General features: G+C 48.9%; 1 protein-coding gene across 1 annotated transcript; it reads left to right on the top strand.

Annotated features, from left to right (window-relative positions):
• Positions 1–422: 422 nt before the first annotated feature.
• Nr2e1 (nuclear receptor subfamily 2 group E member 1) lies at positions 423–21425 on the top strand. Its single transcript, XM_032889118.1, has 9 exons — positions 423–1162; positions 5761–5906; positions 9302–9389; positions 10760–10995; positions 12223–12369; positions 15555–15651; positions 16040–16189; positions 16429–16534; positions 20688–21425. Exons 1-9 carry the CDS (start codon positions 1138–1140, stop codon positions 20848–20850), a joined length of 1158 nt encoding a protein of 385 aa, XP_032745009.1. The 5' UTR covers positions 423–1137; the 3' UTR covers positions 20851–21425.
• Positions 21426–22063: the final 638 nt, after the last annotated feature.

Below are 22063 nucleotides of genomic sequence, written 5' to 3'. Positions count from 1 at the left end.
TCACACACAGACACAGCTACCAAATATCTTCCACGAATCTATCTGTCTGGCACTCTGGAGAGAGGGGAAAAGCATTTTGAGAGAGCCCCGTCACCCCTCCCCTCCTCCCTTGCCGTGAAATATAAAAATTCATTTTTTTTTTATTACAAGAGCGGCTCCGTCCTCACCATCACGCACGCACGGAGCCGCTCGCCCGTATTCACACTCTTAACTCGTCAGCTCCGAGAGCGCTTGCATTTTCTTTGGAAGCCGCTTGGAGGTTCATTAATATCATTAGCATTTAACCCCCTCCCTCTTCCCATCTCCTCCCCGCACATGGCTGACGTCAGACCCCGCCAGGAGTTGGGGGAAAAGCTAAGTGGGCCAGGGACGCCCTATTCCCCTCCCCGCGGCTGCCTGTCAGAGCGCTACTGGAGATATTACCAGAGACGCGGCCCGCAGCGACAGGCACAAAGTCACAGGGTAATGAACTTCGGGGACCCTTCGCCGCTGCGTGCGCGGCTGTCCCCGGAAACTCGGATCTGGCCACCTCTCCCCTTGGAAGATCTCCCAGCCATCTAGTTTCCCGTCTCGGCGCCCGGGCTCTGCAGCGAGGAGCTTCTCTGCCTCTGAGACTGCGGCTGTGATTTTCGTCTTTCCACAGAAGACCAGCGGTCTGCAGAGAGCTGCCCACTGTGCTCGCCTGTGTGGAGGGAGATTGGAAACAGCCACAGGCATGGGGAAAGAGGGGAAGTTCGCCCTCTTTGCTCCGTAGGAAGACCATTTCCGTGTCTCCATCTCTGTCCTTCAATATTCCCCTCGCGCTGTCCTCCCTCTTCAGTCTGCCTGTCCGCCTGTCCGTCTCTCCATCTGTCTGTTCAAGACTGTGTCCACATCGAGCCGCGTCCCCAGCAGCTGCAGTTTTGCTAGAGCCGGGAAAGAAACTTAAGGATGCTTACATTTCCACTGTGGAACGAATTCTGAGCGCCCGGGAGAGCAGGGCAGCGCGCAACCGATAGCCACCTGTCTGTCTCGCTCGCCCGGGAGCCCTGCAGGCTGGAGGGCGGCTGGAGAGCGGCGGCGCCCGGCGGCGACGTGGGCGCCGTGGGCCGGGAATCCGGCACTGCCCACCAACCGCTGCGCCCCGGGACCGCCAGCATGAGCAAGCCCGCCGGATCAACAAGTGGGTACCTCTCGGGCAGCCGCGGGGTCCCGGCGCGTGGCCTGGGGAGGGCAGGCTGGGAGGCCGGGGTGGCCCTTCTGAGAGCCCTGAATTTGAGCCCCAGAGTGGAACTCTATCGGGCTTGTGTGTCCGTTGGCCTAGCTCTCTTAGACTGTTGCGTTGGAGCGTTTCGTGCAACTAGGAGAGCAATTTCGTTGCTTCTGGATGCTCGCCCTTCCCGGTCTCCCTGCTGTATCAGGAGGGTTGCGACCCGTCGCAGCCCACCGGTCCAGCGAGCCGTTTCTATTTAGCTGCCAGGTGCTGAGGGTGGGAGGGGTGAGACGGGGGCGGGAACTGGGCCGCAGCTCCAGGCGGCAGCACAACAACGCAGCCGCTCAAAAACTCGGAGCTCCGGCGCGCAAAGGCAACTCTGCAAAAAAGCGGATTTCGAAAGGAATGCTTTGCACCCCGTTTCCAGCTATTTCAAATAATCCTGCAAAACCGGGAAGCAGAAACCATTTAAAAGTCACATTTTCCTTAATCCTAAATCCGCGTAGGTCATAACTGGGGAATGTAAAGTATGGTGAGCCAGTCTAGCGAAGAGAGGACCAAATCCCTAATCCCAAAGACTTTCCGAGCCGGAGCCCAGCACCGGCAGGAGTCTGAGGCCTGCTCACTTCGGGCGTTTCTTCTTCCAGCTTCCTTTCCCAGAGACCGCACTGCTGCATCTGACCTCTGCTGACTTCCAAAGATTGGGGTGCAGGGCGGCTGTGCGTTTGCGAGCCCAGAATATGCAGACCCTGAGAGTGCGTAGGCCTGAGCCCGCATGGAAGGCGCGAACACGGTGCTCCAATCTCCCAGGGGTTTTCCAGTTCCCGCCTTCCACAGGCCGGAGGCTGTGAGTTCTAGGGTCTGTGTCTAGTGCGTACACCCTGGAGCTCTCCAGCTACCGATGTAGTCCCCCCCCATAACATTTTTTGCTCTCTCTGTGAGTTCCTTCCCGCCCCCTCCCCCTTCACTCGCCCTCATTGTGCAGGGTCTTTGAAAGTTGGAAGAGTCTTGGTTACTTCTGGGGACTGATAATGAAGTCTCACTTAGGACGGGTAGATGCAATTCCCGCCTCCACCTCCCTCCCCGGTAAGAAGCAGCTTGTGTTTTCATTTTGTGCGTTTGTTTTGATTTGGGCGCTGAGTTTAAAAATTAGAGAACACTGAACAAAACGTGAAAGCCAAAAAAAAAAAAAAAGAAAGAAAGAGAAAGAAAGAAAAAGGAAAACGTTCAAATGCTAGGGCTGAGAGAAAGAACCCTCACCACAGTTACAGTGCACACAACCGACTCGTGGGCAGGACCACCACTCCCATTAGCCTTGGCCTATCTTTGCCCTGGCTGTTCTGATCTCTGGAAAGTAGTGCTTGCTCAGGAAAAAAAATTCTTTTTTTTTCCTGAGTGAGTGTCTTTCCCAAGAGAAGCAGGAGGCCATTCCGGCTGCATTAAAACCTCTATTCCTCTATTGCAAAACCCGAGGTTGAAGCGCTTGAGCAGGCCTCCTGGCATGGTCACCCTGGAACAGCCAACCCTGTCTCTGAGATTTGGGGGAGCTTTGCTCTTTTGAAGCTCGAAGCTTTCAGCGAACTTGAAAAGTGGGGTCTCAGAGGCGAGGGAAGGTGTGGGTGCGAAGCTGGGCTTTTTCAGCTCTGCACCCCGGCTCTGTGAACTAGACAGACGCTGGCAGACTCCGGATTTGGGAGTCAGAGAGGGCACATGATGTGCGGAAGGCACTTTCTGGGGAGACTTGAGTTTTTCTAACTCGCCAAGCCTTGGAGTTTGGCCTTGAAGGCCTGGAGACTCCAGTCAGTACCCGGTGACTCTGTAGAAGTTGTTCTCGGGGCGAAGGAGCAAGACCCTGCAAAAAAAAAAAAAAAAAAAAAAAAAAAATGCTGCTTCATCCAGGTTTGCAGAACCTGGCTACGACAGGAGGAAATTCTACGTCCCTGCGGCCCAGGCAGTGAGGGGCTCTGAGAGCAGCGGGGCGGGACTGGACCCTGCGGGGCAGGGAGGTCTTCATCTTACTCGCCCGGCTGGAGAGCAGAGCCTTGTTACCCGGATCCCCGCCTGGGTGGTACCAAGACCTTGGCCAGTCACCCTTGCAGCCTAGACTAACTTCTTTCAACAGCCTCTGATGGTAATTACAGTAATCGAAGCTGCCATATATCTTTAAGCAATTATGACACACAAAAAGCCCCGAGGGGACCCCCTGGGGAGGGAAGTTAAGAACCGTTTTCCAGCTTCAGGAAACTCGGGCTTGACTCACGTCTGAGCTCGCTCGGCTTGCTAAAAGAGAAGAGCTATGCCGCAGTCAACCAGCTTGTCTGTGACCCCAAGTCACCTTAACATGGCTGGGTGGCGGAGTCTGAGGCGTCGACCCTCTATGCCCTGGAATTTTCGCTTCCCTCCCTCCTGTGCCCCGCCCCGGCCCAGCTCTCTGGCTCTCCTCTGCCTGGATTGGGAATTCAGCCCTGAAACAAGGCCGAGCAGCAAGCCCAAATGGTGACAACCGGCCATCCGGACCGATGAGCCAGAAAGGGGTCATCCGCCCAGAGCTAGTCTTCTGGCTGCACTCGGGTTCTCCAGAAATATGTGACAGTAGGCTCCAATCTGGATGGGAAGACTGGGTGACAGGGCCCACCTCTGCTTCCCCTTCGGGGCTCACTCTCAGTGCTACGGGGAAGAGAAGGGCAGCTGGGGCGTCAGTGCTACTGAGCCCTTAATAGGGGCCCCAAGCGACCAGAGGGAGGAGAACTTTGGAAGATCTGAACTCTCGTTCACCATTTCTTCAGGGGGTGCTGTGCAGCAGAGCTCGTGGCCGAGCGGTCCAGGCGCGACCGTGAGTTGTTTGGGGAGTAGTGACAGGCCCCAGGGGGTGAAGGACAAGACCTACACTTGATTCACTCCAGCCCCTCCCTTCCCCAACACAATCTCCGCTCTTGCCCTGCGGGAGAGGGGGCGCCGAAGCGGTGGCCGCAACGCCGAACGCCTCCCCCGCCAGCCTTTGTCGCCGTCCGAATTCCCATGCTACTCTTTTTGACGGGTCACTGGTGGCTCTATAGGCAGGTGCTGCGGAGGGGTTGTAATTACCCCGGCTGAGCCGGGTCCTTACCGACCTCCCCCTGCCGGGTCCCCCGCACTCCCCCCTCCACCTGAGGAGGAGGCCAGGGCCCGGAGTGCAAGCCGCCTCAGGCGCCTCGGGGTCCCCTCGTTAAGTTCCTACTTCCCTCGCCTCCGGGCCTCCGCAGACAGCGCCCTATCCTCCCCAGCTCCGCTGGCTCAGAGCTCCCTACTGCTGCCTCTCCCGCCCCAACCCTGGGTGCTCCAGGAGAGTCTGTGGGGTTCCCAGGAGGCCCGAGATCGCCTGGTCCCGGGTTGGAATGCTTTCGACCCGCAGCGATGAGAAAATCAGGTGCTAATTGTTACTGACTATATACTTTTAATGATAATGTTAACACTTTTATAGATACTCCCATTGTTTTCGGAAATTTTTCTTCGTCTCTAACTTGCTTCAGGCACTTGTTGGTCTCAAGCCTGAGAGAAAACACGTACCCCTCCCTAGTACCCTCTTCCTAACACACCCAAGCCCGCAGACTTGGGAGAGTCCAAGCAAAGTTCTCCTGGGTGGGTAGCAATCCCAGAAAAATTAGAGCCATTCAAAAAAACAAAAACAAACAAAAAACCCCAACAACTCCCCATTCCTCCACCAGCAGCAGCAGCAGAAGAAGAAGAAAAAAAACCCGCAGAAGATGCCATCACTGCGAAGTGGGTGAGGGGAAGGAACCAGTGTTTAGACGGAGAGGACTTAGGCATATAGGGGGAGAGAAGACTACCTCTTGCTACCCCAACTAGAAAGCCACCCATTGGATATCTCCGCACTTGCTCAGACCAGTTACTCCCCCCCACGCACACATAACTTTTTTTTTCCTAAAAGAAATAATTTCTCAAACTCGCAGCACTAAGCATTTTTTTCCATAGGTAAAAAGAAAGTTGGGCAATTACCACTACCCTTATTATCATTAATAATCTAAGAATTGGCATCACAACAATAACCCTAATAATAACAACCGCCGGGCTCAGCTCAGAGAAAACTCGATTGCCTTCCAGCTGCCAACCCCGGTTCCAGTGGTGTTTGTTTTTCTTCTTTTTCCCTTTTACATTTCAAGTTTGTCTCCTTGCGCGCTCACTAACACCCCCAACCCCCCCCGGTTAAATGCAAGAGCGGAGGAGGAGGGAAGCAGCCAAACTTTCGGCGGAGCAGAAAGGCAGCGGCGGGCCGAGCTGCTGCCCGGGCCTGCTGTAATCTTTTATTCCAAAATGGGTCTCGGCGATTAGAGGAGACCCAAATACAAGTAGCGGTGCGTGAATAATGCTCATTGTAGGAAGCTGACACTTGCTCAGGGAAAAAAAGTTTGCCTATAAAATCTCTTCATTATCTGCTTTTACCGCAGCTCCGATGCTAATCCCCTCAGAGGTCAGATTGCTTAGCATCTCTTTCCCCCTCTCCCCTTTCCTCCTTCTCCTCCTCCCCGCGCTCCCTCTCACCCTTTCCCCGTCTCTACCCCGTCTTTCAGGCCGCATTTTAGATATCCCTTGCAAAGTGTGTGGTGACCGCAGCTCCGGGAAGCACTACGGCGTCTACGCTTGCGACGGCTGCTCTGGATTCTTCAAGAGGAGCATCCGGAGGAATAGGACCTATGTCTGCAAGTCTGGAAACCAGGTACTTACTCCCCCGGGGTTGAGCTGCGCGGCTCCCCTCTGTGTCCGCCCCCCCCCCGCACCCCCCATTTCTGCCCAGGCTGCCTCTGAGTTCCCTGACCTTGGTCCTCTCCCCTCCTCCGTCTCAACTTTGGGTGGCCCTCTGGCTCTGGAAAGGCCAGCTTAGGTTAGGAAAGGCAAATGACTCCACAGGAGAGAGTCAGAACTCCCACGGTTTTTCTACACCTTTTTTTTTTTTTAATTCCTTGGTCACATTTTGGCACTGAGCAAGGCCCACACCCAGTCTGAAGGCCTGCCCAGAGAACTCGAAGAAGCAAGCAGAAGCAAGCAAGCAACCCATTAGGCTACCCACCCTTTGCCTTCCCATTCTTAGCAGCAGCCAAGCTCAGTCTAAGACCACTGAGCTAGGACCACCACTCCTTTTGCTAAGACCCCCAAAGCGATCGCTGGCTACTTAAAAGCCTTGCAGCTTGCCAGATACTGGGTGCTTTTGGCTCTGCAGATGCAGGACTGCTCTGGAAGTAGGCAGGTGTAAGGACTCGGGGTTGGCCAGAAGAGGAGGCTCAGAGGAAGTTAGGTCCCTAATCCTCCTTTTCTGCTTACAGGATGAGCCCGGTGAGTTGCATTTCAGTCAGGCAGGGGCTGACCTGTCTCACAGACACGGGGCAGGTAGAGAGTGTTCTGAGCCCAGCTAGAGCTTCCAACCAGAGCTAACTCCACTCCCAGGTCAGAGGCACACGTCTACCTACGTGGTCCCTTCTGGTTCCACACTTGCTCACCCTTAAGTTGAAGCCTTGCCTTCACTCCTCCCAGACTTCCAAGAGTACCTCAGTCAGGAGGCATCCTCTGGTAACCAAAAAGGTGAGAAACACACACTGGTTAATGGGTCGCCATCTGGTGCTAGTGAACTATTGCCAGTTCTTGTTCAGATGGAAAATTTGCTCTTACCCATTCCCCATAGGTGATTTTGATTGGTGGCATGCACAAGAAGACATGTGCGGTTTAGAGAAGTTATTTTGACCTCTGCAACCCTCTCTCCCCTGCTTTCTTGGGTTCTCAGTGTCTGGCCCACCAATATCACATTATATACACACATGGGATTGTATCCCAGAGGATCCATAGGTTTGAGATTCTGCAGAGTGCCAGGTGCCTACTTAGAATACTGTTGTTGCTGCTGTTGTTGTTGTTGCTGATGTTGTTGTTGCTGTTGTTGTTGTTTGAGGAAGGTCTTGGTCTGTAGCCAAGGCAGGCTTGAAGCTCACAACCTTCTTTCAATCTTAGGTGTGAGTCACCACACCAGGCCACATTATCTTTTACGTGTGTGTATCTAACAGACAGAATTGGGAAATCTGAGGTGTTGTGCTTCCAAGGAGGTGGTCATCAATTCAAAGACATTTATACCAGTCCATAGTGAGTACAAAGAGGTAATAGCATCGGCCCTGTGTCCTTCCTTGGCAAACGGAATAAAGACATCAATTGAGGCCCCCTTCCTTCTCACTGGTTCCAGAGTCTCACCTACATTTGATAGGACTGAAAAACCCACTTGAGAAATCAAGATACAGGAGAAGATACCATTCCAATTGGATATTCAACTACAGTCAATAATAAGTAATTCGGAACTCTGTACACTGAACTATATTTTACTGCTGGCCAAAGATGCTCTGATGACTTCTAGGAACTAAAAACCCAAGTTCTTCTTCTCTTGTTCAAGGACTAGGTAAACACCATTTCAATTTCTAATTAACAGCACGGATGGCATTTAGAAGCCACTATGAACAGCCGTCTGCCTTTACTTTAAGCAAATCAACATATTTTGCTTTGTGTTGGTCCAGTGTGTACGCACGCCGAGTATGTGCTGTGAATTACATCCCCAACCCAATTCAATGTAATTTAATTGGTGAAAAAAATTAGATGAGTTCTTGTGGGTCATTTTCCTTATGGATACTTCAAGAAGGAAATATACTCATCCCAACTTCAGTGTCTCTAAATAATTACAATTGTGAGACAAAATTAAAATATTTTTCTGTGTATAAAATACTTGTGCAGAAGGCTAGGAGTTTTCGCTCAGTGGAAGGGTGCTCCCAGCCCTGGGTTCCACCCTAAGCACTTCAAAACAAAATATACACATTGTGTTTCTGTATACCTGTCCCCTCAGTAATGACAGGGACACAAACGAACACTAAAAGAAACATCATCCGAGCTGGCTGAGGTGGCAAGGAGAAGCAGGAGGGTCACAGATTTAAGGCCAGCCTAGACCACACAGTGAATTTCAGGCCACCCTGAACTATAGAGCAGGGAGACTCTGTCCCCAAACCCCAGGATCTGGGGATACAGCTCAATGGTAGACGCAGACCCTGGCCCTGCCTTCAAAACCAGCACCAAATAATTAACCGGGTGGAGGAAGCCTTACTTCTTAGTGGTTTTGTTTGTTTTGTTTTGTTTTGAGACAGGGTCTCACTCTGTAGTCCTGGATGCCCTGGTCTCACCAAGATCTGTCTCTGCCCCTTCAGTGCTGGAATTTAAGTTGTGCACCACCACACCCGTCTAAATCTTCTTTTTGTATACTCCCCCTCCCTCACACACATCATACATAAAATTACATAAGACATTTGTTTGTTCATCCCTGTCAGATAAACATTTATAAAGCAGCAACTGTTCTCCCTTCCCCCCCCACCCCGTTATCTGGCTAGTTCTTCACTCTGCCTTACCCTCTTCTCAGGCTATGTCCCCGCATCTTCCAGAGTTATCCTCTGCCCGTCAGCTCCGCCCCCACACTCTCTCTGCAGGCCTTGCCCTTCTAAACATCTGGCTATCCACCTCCCGTTCCAGGGCGGAGAGTCCTCAGTACCTCAGGGTTGTCTCTGCCTTGTGGTTGTGTAAGGAGAGGACATAAAGGTGCGAAGATAGGTGGTCGAGGTTTACCCATCAGATCAATGGGCTCACTGGAGGATGGCAGTCAGCAAGACTCCGGACGGACGGAGAAGCCTCTAAGGTGGCTACAGGGCTTAACTTAGAGGCCAGCTTCTGGCTGAGTTCAGGACCAGGTCGCTGTCTTCGGTCCTGAAAAAAACGTCATCTGCGCTCTGCTCCGCTTACAGTTTTCTTCCTGAGCTTCTTCTCTCAGCCCGAGGAGATCTCAAAAAATCAGGAAAAACCTTTCTCTTAGTCCAACTCCCTGAGGTCGAGGACTCATCTTCTTGCCCCAACCCTGGGAATCCGAGACCTTTACTTACCTGGTGGTGCCCAAGTTTTTCCCATTTCACTGGGGCTGGACATCCGCCCTGAGCGAGGGGCTGGCCAGAGTCCCCGCTCTGGGTCTCACACCCCGGGACCAGAGTTCTGGTTCCCACCTAAGGGCTATGGGGGGGGGCTCTGACTGCCTGCGGTCTGTTTCAGGGAGGATGCCCCGTAGACAAGACACACAGAAACCAGTGCAGGGCGTGTCGACTGAAGAAGTGTTTGGAAGTCAACATGAACAAAGACGGTAATCAGTGCATGCCTTTATTCTTCTAATTTTGATTGGGCAGTAAGTAAATTATATGTACAGAAAATAGATGGCTCTCCTATGCATGTAAATCATTTCCCCAACAGAAATCTCCTCTCCAGATGCTGGGAACTGGCCTCAGGCTGTCATTTGTAGCCTCTGAGAAACTGCAGCAGTCCCCAGCTGACCCCACGGTATTCCAGGAAGCCCCATACTCACACCGGGAAACTTGTGCCCCAAACCCACATTCACCATCCCATGCCCAGGTGCATATTTCCTGCTTAGGATCCTAACCCCATTTCTCACCTCTTCTTGCTGTCTTTTGTAACCTCCCTAAGACCTCATGATTCATTGCCCAGCTCAGAGAGGAAAACGCAAGATCTCAGGTCTTCATTGGCAAATTCAGTATAGCCATTGAGTTGGCTCTCAGGTCTTCATTGACAAATTCAGTATAGCCATTGAGTTGGCCCTAAGCTTTTCAAGAGCCTTTTTTTTTTTTTTTTTTTTTTTTTTTTTTTTTTTGGACCAGGAGAGAGAAGGATGACACACAGAACCTGCTCCCTGAGGCCCAAATTCAAGTCAGACCTGGGTCTTAAATAAATTTAGGATTTAGATAAAGCTCCAAGCAGCATTTCCTGGCCCTCCTCAGGTCTGGACTTTGCAAGGCCATCCCCAGGTCTGGGAGAAGGTTGGGGAGAGCCTGCGGTGTAGTGGGCCTGGCGGTGGGGGCTGCCTGTCTGGAGCGCCGGCTCTCTGGCTGCTCAGGAAGCAGGAGGGAGCGTCCAACCTGTTGAACTTGTGTATTGACAAGTTGTCATGCTCTGCGGGTGGAAGATTGCCCTGAATTAATTTGTTTGTTTAAACTGTTGGCGGTAATTGTCACGTCCCCTATGCCTTCCTCCGGCACTTTCGGAGCTGGCTCTCCCTTGTCCCATCCCCCAGCGTTCCTTGGGCTCGAATCCTTTTCTTTTGGGGGCCTTGGAGGCCAAAGCTACGTAGGGAGACCTGGAGGTGGAGGGAATCCATCTCGGAGGCCCTGGTTGCGTGTGATCCTCTCTTCCTTGTTAGTTGGAGCGACTGTACCTTGTTATTTCAGAGACCCCGCCGAGGATCCTTGGTTTCCCTGAGAGTCCTGGGTGGGGAGGACCGCCGAGCATCTCCCTCACTCTTGTCTAGCTCAGATCCCTGCTTCCCACCGGTGCAGGGAAAACATGCCCAAGCGCCACGCAACACGTGCCCTCTTTCTCCTTCACCTCTGCCCCCGTGGTAACCTTGCAGGCCCATAAGTGACATTGGAACCTCAGCCCTCTGCATCCAAGTGTCACCGCGCCTGTAACCCCAGGCCCGTGTCCATCTTTTTGTCTCTGTAGCCGTGCAGCACGAGCGGGGGCCTCGGACGTCCACCATCCGCAAACAGGTGGCCCTCTACTTCCGTGGGCACAAGGAAGACAATGGGGCGGCTGCGCACTTCCCCTCCGCAGCGCTGCCAGCCCCCGCCTTCTTCACAGCGGTCACGCAGCTGGAGCCGCACGGTCTGGAGTTGGCCGCTGTGTCTGCCACCCCTGAACGGCAGACTCTCGTGAGCCTGGCTCAGCCCACGCCCAAGGTTAGTGGCTTTGCTGGGTTCAAAGAGACTCCTTTTAAGCGGGGTTAGCCACGCTCAGTTCTGAGCTGAGGCGCGGTCTGGGAAAGATGGAGGGATTCCCAGATGCCCTACTGTGAGTCTCCTGCTCCTTCTGTTGAGCTAAGGAGGCTGATGCTTAACGCGGTAGACCACCCTCTGGGGGCCGCTACAAACGCACACGCCCGGGGGTGAGGGGCGGAGGCCAGAAACTCTTTTAGGGAACTAAATCGGTTGGTGAGTGGAGCCGTCTAATCCCAGAGTGCAGCCTCACGTGTCCCAGAGGCCAGAACTGACCAGAACAGAGTTGTCTCCACCTGGGGGAAAGGAACCTCCGAGATCTATAAGCTTGGACAATCTCAGCGCAAGAGAGAAATATGTAGAAATCACTGTTAGAAAAGCTGTATTTTTTTTAATTTTTTTTAATTTTTATTTTTTTTTGGCTCTGCCCTTACCCACAATAAACAACTCCCACGGTTGGTGCTCCCAGCAGGGTCCCAGCCTGAGGTACCTGGGAAGACTGCCACCTAGGGACTACACTTCAAGCTTGGAGTTGATTCCTCCCAAAGCCCCCTCTGAAAGGGAAGAACCTAGGATTTCCCCCCAGAGGAGGCCAGCTGCAGCCTCACATGCGGGGAAGCCAAACACCTGGGCACATACACAATATTTAATATTGCTTCCTTACCCTTGATGCGTATAATAAGCTCTGGAAAGTAGTGTTATGAATATGTTGTCAGTTATGAATGGGAATGCTCTGTGAATGATTAAGATGTCTAATTGAAATATTTCCATAATATACTAATCCTTTCTAAAAATACTCATATGCATATTTGTGTTTGGGGTGCCTATTAATTTATACTTTTTTTCTCATCTATTTTTATTTACACAAATGCAAGCCATTCTTGTCTAAATTGGGAGCCAGGCCTGGAACTTGGCTCAGCCCAAGAAAATTTTGCTGCAGGGGACAGAATAGCCAGACACCCCTTTGGAAGACAGAAGCCCCCAAGGAAAGCAAACATGCCTCCCCCAGTAGACAACATTTCCCAGATTCTGTAGATAGAGATGTTCGAAGGCAAGTGAACGTTTAACCAGAGCAGCCCAGCTTCTGGTTAACCAGGGCATTGGAATGTCAGCCATTTTTTTTTTTTTTTTTTTTTTTTGCAAAGCTGGGGTTACCTCACTTGCAGTGTTCATCTTTCTTCTTCCTTTCAGTATCCCCATGAAGTGAACGGGACCCCAATGTATCTCTATGAAGTGGCCACCGAGTCCGTGTGCGAATCAGCTGCCAGACTTCTCTTCATGAGCATCAAGTGGGCAAAGAGTGTGCCAGCCTTTTCCACGTTGTCTTTGCAAGATCAGGTATGGCCCACAGGGTACTGAGGGGTGGGAGAGGAAGCAAGGGTGCTCAACCACAAGCTGGATGTCACCACATCTACCAGCAAGGCAAGCGTGCATAATGAACAACGAGGGAGCCGTTTATCTTTACGAATATCATTCTAGAGGTTCAAAATACCTACGGAAAAATTAGTTAGAAGTGTAATTTGTGGCCAGGCAGTGGTGGCAAACACCTTTAATTCCAGCACTTGGGAAGCAGAGGCAGGTGGATCGCTCTGAGTTCAAGGCCAGCCTGGTCTACAGAGCAACTTCCAGGACAGCCAGGGTTACACGGAGAAACTCTTGTCTTGAAAAAAAGAAAGGAAATGTAATTGCATTATTTCAGGGTAGCTGGATGTGTTCTAGGTAAAACCCATATAGAAGTACATCATGCCTTTTTTTTTTTTTTCTTTTGAGCTGGGCCTTTCGCTTGCTAGGCAAGCACTCTACCACTGAGCCAAATCCCCAACCCCACATTATGCCTTTTTAAAGTTCAATTGAAACATCAAGTTTAAAATCTTAGTATTCTCAAACACTGGTGGCAAGCCAGGCAGGAGGCTGCAGTACTCTAACCCCTACTCAGCCTCACTCAGGAGGCTGAGGCAGGAGAACCTTGAGTTTGCAGCCAGCTTGAGCTGCAAGGAAAACCATTGATAAAATGAAGTTTTCTTACAAACACTCACGATGGGAGGAACAGAAGGTGGCAAAGGTATTTACTCCCTGGCGAGGGTTTGTATCTTCAACCGTTTACTCTCCACTGTGGGTGTGTCCTGTGTTGGCTCCTGACTCATCACCGAGTAGAACTAAGGGGTGCCTTGTCGACCTGTCTGGTTTGTTCTTGTTGGTCTGTTTGGAGGCCTTGCTGGCGATCAGATCCAGGGCCTCCTGTGTGAGGCGATGCTGAGAGACACCCCTGCTTCCTTCCTGGACTCTTGCACTGCTTTTAGACCCTCTGGAAACAAAGAAGTGATTTTATGTAGTTCTTTAGTTACAAATGATGTTCAGAAGTAAGAAAATTAGGTACAAGAAAACCTTGCATTTTAGCAACACATTTTATTGTTGGGAATTTTAAAAATATTAAAATGTAATCATGACATAATTTTCTTTCTTTCTTTCTTTCTTTCTTTCTTTCTTTCTCTCTTCCTCCCTTCCTTCCTTCCTTTCTTTCTTTGTTGATGTTGTTGTTTTGAGACAGGCTTTCTCTGTGTAGCCCTAGTTATCCTGGAACTTGATCTGTAGACCAGGCTAGCTTTGAACTCATAGAGGTCCACCCGCTTCTGCCTCTCAAGGGCTGGATTAAAGGCCACTACCACCTGGCCATAATTATATTGCTAACGAATGACTCCATGGGTAGATATGCCTCTGCCAATATATTTTTAATCTTAAGAGGAAGAAAAGGGGCTGGAGAGATGGTCCAGTGCTTAGGAGCACTGGATATGCTCCCAGAGGATATAGGTTCAATTCCCAGCACCTACATGGCAGCTCGCCACTGTCCATAACTCCAGTTCCAGGGGACCTGACACCCTCCCACAGACATACATGTAGACAAAACACCAGTGCACATAAAATAAAAAGAAATTATTTTTTAAAAAGAGGAAGAAAGAATCAGGAAAACCATGATTACTCACACTTGAGGGCACTCACAGAAATTAGTGACAATTCTTTCCCCAAAGACTAATAAGCTGTGTGTGTGTGTGTGTGAAGCCTGGACTTCGTACATGCTCAGTGAGTGCTTTCCCTCTGTGTTACACATGTAGCTCTAATACATAGCTCTTTTTTTTTCTTTTTTTTTTTCTATTTTTCGGAGCTGGGGACCAAACCCAGGGCCTTGCGCTTGCTAGGCAAGCACTCTACCACTGAGCTAAATCCCCAACCCCATACATAGCTCTTAAAGCAGGGGGCTTAGCCCTTTTCATACCTAACCGTAAGCACATCCTTCCAGACGCCTCTTCCAGGAGGGCAACGAAGGGCCAAACACACGTGATCTCTTAGCATGAGATATGACCACAATTATTGTTTATCTCCAATTCTAAAAATATTTCCTGTATCCCATGCAATAAAAAATTTAAAAAGCATTTTAAAATATTAAGCATTTTAGTGTAATCGTGAGTTTAACCACAAACCTTCATGAGTTTTAGCTTTCGGAAGTAAATAAATTATTTTATATAAATTACCCAGCATTGGATAGGTTTTCTTTTTTTTTTTTTTTTCTTTTGACAGATTTCTAAACCATGGAGAATTGTTTCCAGATTTACTGGGTACATTTATTCTTTTGCTTCTCTCCGAGAGAGAGAGAGAGAGAGAGAGAGAGAGAGAGAGAGAGAGAGAGAGACTATATATGTGTGTGTGCACATCCACACACACACACACACTCATATGTATAAATTGGCTATTTTTTTTCCTGAAAACAAGAATTTGTAGACTCTAATCCTAATAAAATTCACTTTCTGTCTGCCACTTAGCCTTTTGCTAGAAGCCCTTCAGGGATAAGCAAACTACAGTGAAGTGGAATTCAGTGTATTAATTTGGAAAAGGAGTCAGATTTTCATTTTAAATATTCAGTAGCACATTTTATTAGAATGAAGACGTCAGGCACCTTGATGCTGTCCACTTATGAGTCTCAGAAAAATCAGGCAGGGAGCGGAGGTAAACTCAGCAAAACCCGATTAACATAATTACACCCTGATTTTCCCTCCTGCCTCTTGGGAATTAGTGAATTCTCCCTCTTCCCTCTCCCAGCCCCCCCTCAACTCTCCAGGAAGATGGGAACCCTGACCGAGGAGCTTAGTCAGACAGAGTCAGTGTTTTACACCAGAGCAGTCAGCCTGCTCAGCTGCTGCTGGCATTCGACGGAGAAGCCTAGGTCTCTAGACAGTTTCTAGGTGGGTGGCAGGTATCGAGCAAGGACATGAAGGGCTAACCCTTTCCTGAGGGGAGTGAACTTTGATGAGCTGGAGAGGCTGACTCTGAACCGCATGTGTGTGTCTGTCTATAAGCACCGCTTCAAAAAGCAAATTGTGGGAGATAAGGGGAAAACAGATTATTTGGGGGTGGGGGAGATTGTACCAGGACAGGCATTTAAAACGCTTTAACGGAAATTTACATATGGAAATTGTTTATAAATTTATAAATTACACACTATATTATATTATACATCTATTGTATGACAGCTGATGCTTTTGGAAGACGCGTGGAGAGAACTGTTTGTTCTAGGAATAGCACAATGGGCCATTCCGGTTGATGCTAACACACTACTGGCTGTATCTGGTAAGAATTGCACAATTTAATGACTTTGTTGTAGAAATTACCATAAAAATACATTACTGAAAAAAGAACAACATGTAAAGAATAACAAATCCCCACTGAACAATGGAGTATACCTGTCATTTATAAATCTATATTTAAATGCAAATAATGTTGTTTCCTTGTATTCATGACTGCCTGTATTGTTATTTAAATGCAAATTACTGTGTTTGTTATCATCCAAAAAGAAGATTTTATATTAACTTTCATACAATATAGCCAGTTTACACGGGACCAGATATCTCAGAGTGACAATTGGATAGATATTGATATGCAGGGTTTTGTCAAAAATCAATATTAAAACATGAAAATGCCTTCATATTAGAGTATTTATCCCAGATTTCCATTCTAGGCATGAATAGTGACAACACAGACTCCCAGAAGCTGAACAAGATCATATCTGAAATACAGGCTTTGCAGGAGGTGGTGGCTCGGTTCAGACAGCTCCGATTAGACGCCACTGAATTTGCCTGTCTGAAATGCATTGTTACTTTTAAAGCCGGTGAGCAGACACACACACCCCATTAATCCAGCTACTTCAAAGCCTAGCCCTAGACCGACCCGTGGGTGGGGGGGAAAGGAAGGAAAAAGAAACGGGCAGAGGTGGTGGTGTTCTTCATGGAATCGCGGTTGGAGGCTTGCAGGCTTTCTAGGTGGTCATCCATTTCCCCGTGGCCCTGGGCGCCCACCGTGCTCCCTGTGCTGCTGTCTCTCACATTTTCCCCTGGTCTCCATTTCTAGTTCCTACCCACAGTGGCTCTGAACTGAGAAGTTTCCGGAATGCTGCCGCCATTGCCGCTCTCCAAGATGAAGCCCAGCTGACTCTCAACAGCTACATTCATACGAGGTGAGCTGTGCTTAAGAAAGTTGCCTCGTTGTGGATACTCTAGGAGGCCGGAAGAAGCCAGTTATGACGTCCTGGCTAATTATCTTGTTGCCAGCCTGCTAATTGGGCTAGAATCCGTGTCCTCACTATTCTCCAGAGGGGTGAGAAGGGCAAAGTGAATTAGGTGATGTGTGTGTGAGAGTGGAGTGCACCACTGGGCACGAGTGACGCACCAAAAGGATTCGAGCATTTGTTAGCCTGTACTCGGAGAGTCATAAAGCACTGAAGTCCAAAACATTGGGTTGATAGATTGGAAAAGGCACAGATGGTCCCTAGAAAGGTGCTGTTCATCACAGGCCAACCCTGAGTTCAAGGAGCACAGAGCGTCCGACAAAGGCCGTCTCTGCTCTGGTCATGACTGTTGCCTGTCTTTAGTGGTTGGTGTATGTTGAGTTATCTAGGGTCCCAGCACCCACAATGTTACCTCTGTCTACGCAGGGCCCTCTCACTGATGTAGGATTTTGGTAGACACTCTCCAACGTAGAGGGTCGATAAAGTTCCCCTGGCCCAGCCCCACTGTGCTCTTTCTGAATCTATTTTGAGGCGCAAAAAGGCAGGCTTTACAAAGAGTAGTAAGTGGGACCTATTTAGCTTCCTGGGATGTCACAATGCCATTTAAGAACTGAATACCGTGGGCTGGAGAGATGGCTCAGCCGTTAAAGGCTAGGCTCACAACCAAATATATAAGAACTGAATACCGTGAGTCTGCAACAGGCACAGAACATTTAGAACTGAAAAAGAAAAAGAAGCCTCTACTTATTCATGCTAACGATGGAGTCATTACATTAATTTAAATAAAATTAAGTTTAATTAATTTTAATTTAAGTCATTCAATTAAAAATATATCTTTGTCCTTTGAGGATTTCAAATCCACCCCAACTCCTCACAGATCAAACCCCACATTTCCCTCCCAACCTCACGTGCCGTTTTCTTTTAAATCATTGAGTCCACTCTGTGCTGCCTGTATGTGCTAGGGTCACCCACTGGAGCAAGGGCAGCCTACCTAGGGCTGCATCCCTGTGGTAAACTGCTGCTCCCTCTCCCAGCAGCCATCGGTGCCCAAGAGTGAGACTTCCCCATTCATGCTGGAATTTCGGCTGGTTTGATCTTATTCAGGTCTTGTGCGTGCAGCCATAGCCATTGGGTTCGTGCGTTCAGCAGGCCCGCATGTCTGGAAGGCCCTGTTTCAAAGCAGTCTCCTGCAACTGATGGCTCTTTCTCTCATGCTACCCCACTTCTAAGATGAGGCCCAAGCCTGGGGGGAGGGGAGATGTGGAATGCGATACAGATGTCCTGTTTCTGGTCGAATGAGCCCACAGTCTCTCTTTTTAAAAATTTATTTATTTTTATTTTATGTGCATTGATATTTTGTCTGAATGTATGCCTGGGTGATAATTCCCTGGGACTGGAATTATAGACAGGTGTGAGCTGTCATATGGATGGTGGGAATTGAACCTGGGTTCTCTGGAAGAGGAGCCAGTGCTCTAACCATTGAGCCACCATCTCTCCAGCGTCTCCCCCCTCCCCCCGTTCCCTCCCTCCATGTCTCTACAGTTTGACCAGTTATGTGGGTCTCTGTATTAAACCTCATCTACTGATCTACTGGAAAAAGCAAGTCCCTGGGGAGGGGTGGAGCCACACTAACGGTGGGTAAAGGGATTAAAACGTAAGAGGGCATTTGACAGTGTCCGTTTATCAACACCATAACAGGAGGCTCTCCTCTAAGGTGTGTGACCTTCTCAGTCCCATGCTCTTAGCCCAGTTAACAGACCAGGCATGAGTTCGTCTTGTGGAGTGGCCCTTAAGTCCTCTACAAAATAATCTTGAGTGACCAGACACACTGACACACACACACACACACACACACACACACACACACACAGTTTTGTTTCTAGGTGGTACTCACTGCGTGTATAATAATCCGTTCTTCTGGACTGAGGGACCAGCTCTTTCCCAACCAGAGAATAAAGGGCAGAGGGGCGGAGTGACTAATCCACTTGCAGACAAACCGGGAGTTAACACGTGGCTTGGTGCGGCTCAGCGACTGAGTTCTGATTGCTGTGCCCACACAAGGCTCTGTGTTCATCCCAGCAGTTGGGCATTTCTGGAGTCTCCCAAATCCATCCTTTCCAGAACATGTTGTCTGCAGCAGCTTCTTAGTGGCAAAGGTTTAGCCTGTTGGGCAGATGTCACGGACGTAGTAGAGACTGTCTAGGCATCCCTGTTACCTCAGCTTTGCAGAGATCTCTCTGCCCAATCCTGGAGAGAGAAACGGAACCTCAGAGGAGAGAAAGGACCAAAACTAAAGGAAGGCCTAGCAGATCGCTCAGCAAACAGAATAAATAAAAAGGCGAAACTTAGTTGTTTTGCTTTTCTCTTTGCTAATGTGGTCGTTTGGTATTTTGGTTCAGTTGGGTGTTTTTTTGTTTGTGCTTTCGTTGTTTTTGGTTATTGTTCTCTGATAGGGTCTCACTCTATAAGCCAGGCCAATCTGGATTCACTAGTCCATCTAGTCCAGGCTACTTTTTTTTTCTTTTTCTTTCTTTCTTTTTTTTTTTTTTTTTTTTTTTTTTTTTTTTTGGAGTTGGGGACCGAACCCAGGGCCTTGTGCGTGCTAGGCAAGCGCTCTACCGCTGAGCTAAATCCCCAACCTCATCCAGGCTACTTTTAACTCAGGGCAACCATCCTGTCTCTACTTCCCAGGTCCTGGGATGACAGGGACGAGCCACCATATCTGCCATTTACTCTAGACACATGCCATCATTTCCGTGTCACCTTATTAAGTGTGCTCTGGTGCCCTGTCCAGGGTTCTGATAAAACTTAATATGATGAGATCCAAACAGGGGTGGGTGGGTCAGAGTGATTTATAAGCTTCATGTCTGACTGAACGGAGTCCTTCTTTGTCCAGAGCTAAGAGAGGAACATGGAAGTTGTCCTCCTAGACTCTCTCTGTAGAGTGGGGCTATTGGCCAGTTGAACACAGTTAGCAAGGCCCTGTGAAGAGATCTGATATCTCTCAGTACCTGTGGCTGAGGTGGAACCCGGCTGAGTGGACCTCTGTCTCTGAAGCTCAGTTTTAGGTAGCTTTGTTTGAGTGGAGGGGTGCTTTTCTACAGAGGGCGTTGATGTGTCCTACTCCAAACCATTGGCTGGAGGAGGATCAGGGTTTGAGAAGGTGGGGCACACGCATCTAAAGACAGCGGGAAATTGAATGTGCGCATCTGAGTGCAGATGTGTGTTGGACATCAAGTAAGGACATTGTTAAGCAATTTCTCACATCTTTAATTATATGCCAATTTCATTGACATGAAAGTTGGGTGGCACTGCCACCCAACAGAACTCAGTCTTTAATTTGCAGCGTGATAAGGGTGGAATTATTCCTGAGAGTGACAAAGTATAATGCCTGAATGATAATTTGGAGAATTGCTTAGAAAAAGAAGCCGTTTTATTTGAGAGAAATCGTCTGTTCAAGAGTGTTGAGAATTTAAAAATATGAATTCCACTGCCAACTTCATAATCAACCCTGTGGTCATTCCCTACAGTGATGGGATTGCATTTATTGTTTGGCTTAAAATTAGCATCAGGTGTCTTAAAGCTGATTTTTCTAGAAATAAAAATGTACTTCCTTTGCTAACATAGATGGATAGATACATAGATGGATAGATACATAGAAACATAGATAGATAGATAGATACATACATACATACATACATAGATACATGTATACATACATACACAGATATATAGATACATATATATACATAGATACATACATAGATGACAGATACATGCATGCATGCATAGATTGATAACATAGATAGATACATACATAGATAGATACAGAGATACATTGATACATAGATAGATAGATACATAGACAGACAGAGCGAGCATGTGACTTGGGCAATGTTCTTCCTATTTTGGAGGATTCAATAGTCTTTCTGTGAAACAGGGACAGAGGCACCTGTCCTGAAGTCTACTGCTGGGACAATATGTTTCTAAAGAGGCCCAAGTCAGGAAGTCCCCCCAGGGTATGATGTGTGTTCAAGCATTAAGATGTGAGTTGCAGCTTGTGTGGGGCTCTGACATGCTTTCCTGGCTTCTCCTATTGCAGATACCCCACCCAACCCTGCCGATTCGGGAAACTCCTGTTGCTTTTACCAGCTTTACGGTCGATTAGCCCATCCACCATAGAAGAAGTGTTTTTCAAAAAAACCATTGGCAACGTGCCGATAACGAGACTGCTTTCAGATATGTACAAATCCAGTGACATCTAAGGTCTCCAGCACCCACTTTCCAAGACGGGGCAGTATCAGATGGACATCTACCATGCAGTATGAGCCTCAAATAACGAGACTGTCTGGAAGGAGAAACCTGGGAGGAAGTGGCCTTCAGGAAAAAAAATGTCAGTGGACACAGAAAAATAACTATGACCTGCTGCTCCCCTGAAGTGGGACAGCTGGAAAGACCAGGGGTTACAACGGTTACTGTCTCCATGCCCTGGGATGGGGTGAACTGGGGTCACCAGCACAGGCTGAGCCAGGCGTTCTGCCTCTGACCTGGGAGATCGGGCTGAATCATTCACAGCTGAAAGACAAGCCGTGCTTTCCTCTCCTGTGTAGCACATAAAGTCAGTCAGTGAACAGTTCGTGTGTGACATCGCCACATACTGCGGCCTTCAGAACTCGGTTGGGTTGGAACACTGACTTTAAAAAAACAATGCTTAGGTTTTAAATCAAAAAGTATTATCAAACGTTTTTCCTCCTATCATAATACTTCATTAAGTGGCCTTCAGAACCAAGCGAGTAAGCGGACCATAGCTTATGCTGTGTGGTGGTTCCCTTTCCCTCCCCCTCCCGCTCCCCTACCTCCTTTCTGGTTTTCTTTTCTTTTTTTTCTTTTCTTATACCGTAGGCCAGGCAACCTCGTCAGAGGTACTGATGGCAAAGGCATTTCTCAGCAAGACTTCAGGGTGAATTAGCACAGCTCTACTGAAAGAACCCCGGTCCGGGAGAACCCCGGTCCGGGAGGATGAGTCCAAACAGCGAAACCAAATGGAGTGGAGCCAGGTGACTGGGTGAGGCGGTCGCTGTCCCGTCATCAAAGTGCTGAAGCCAAAGGCCGTAGGGTCAGCGAGTCACGCCAGACAGTGAACAGGGACGGAAGCCAGAAGGAACTTCAAGGAGATGCGTGCTAAACGGATTCCTGAACATTCCACTGCTATCAGCCTGAGACTCTCGGATGCCTTTCAGAAAACTCTGGTTTCTAATAAAGCCTCAAATGCATACATTACACCCCCCCCCAATGCCATCCTACACTCTTAAGCTGCTCCTTGGGTATGAATCTATACTTATGGAAACATAGAAACAATTTGAAATAGCTGCTGTACTCTTCACGTTTTGATTTATTAGGTACTAGCACCGAGGGGGGTGGGAATTCAGCACTTGGATGGACTAGCATAGTATGAGTCAGACTTCTCTTGTACAAAGC

This window comes from Rattus rattus, chromosome 18, assembly GCF_011064425.1.
Source record: "Rattus rattus isolate New Zealand chromosome 18, Rrattus_CSIRO_v1, whole genome shotgun sequence".
Classification (NCBI taxonomy): Eukaryota; Metazoa; Chordata; class Mammalia; order Rodentia; family Muridae; genus Rattus; species Rattus rattus.
Note: the sequence above shows the minus strand (reverse complement) of the source record. Positions and strands in the feature narration are given on the sequence as shown.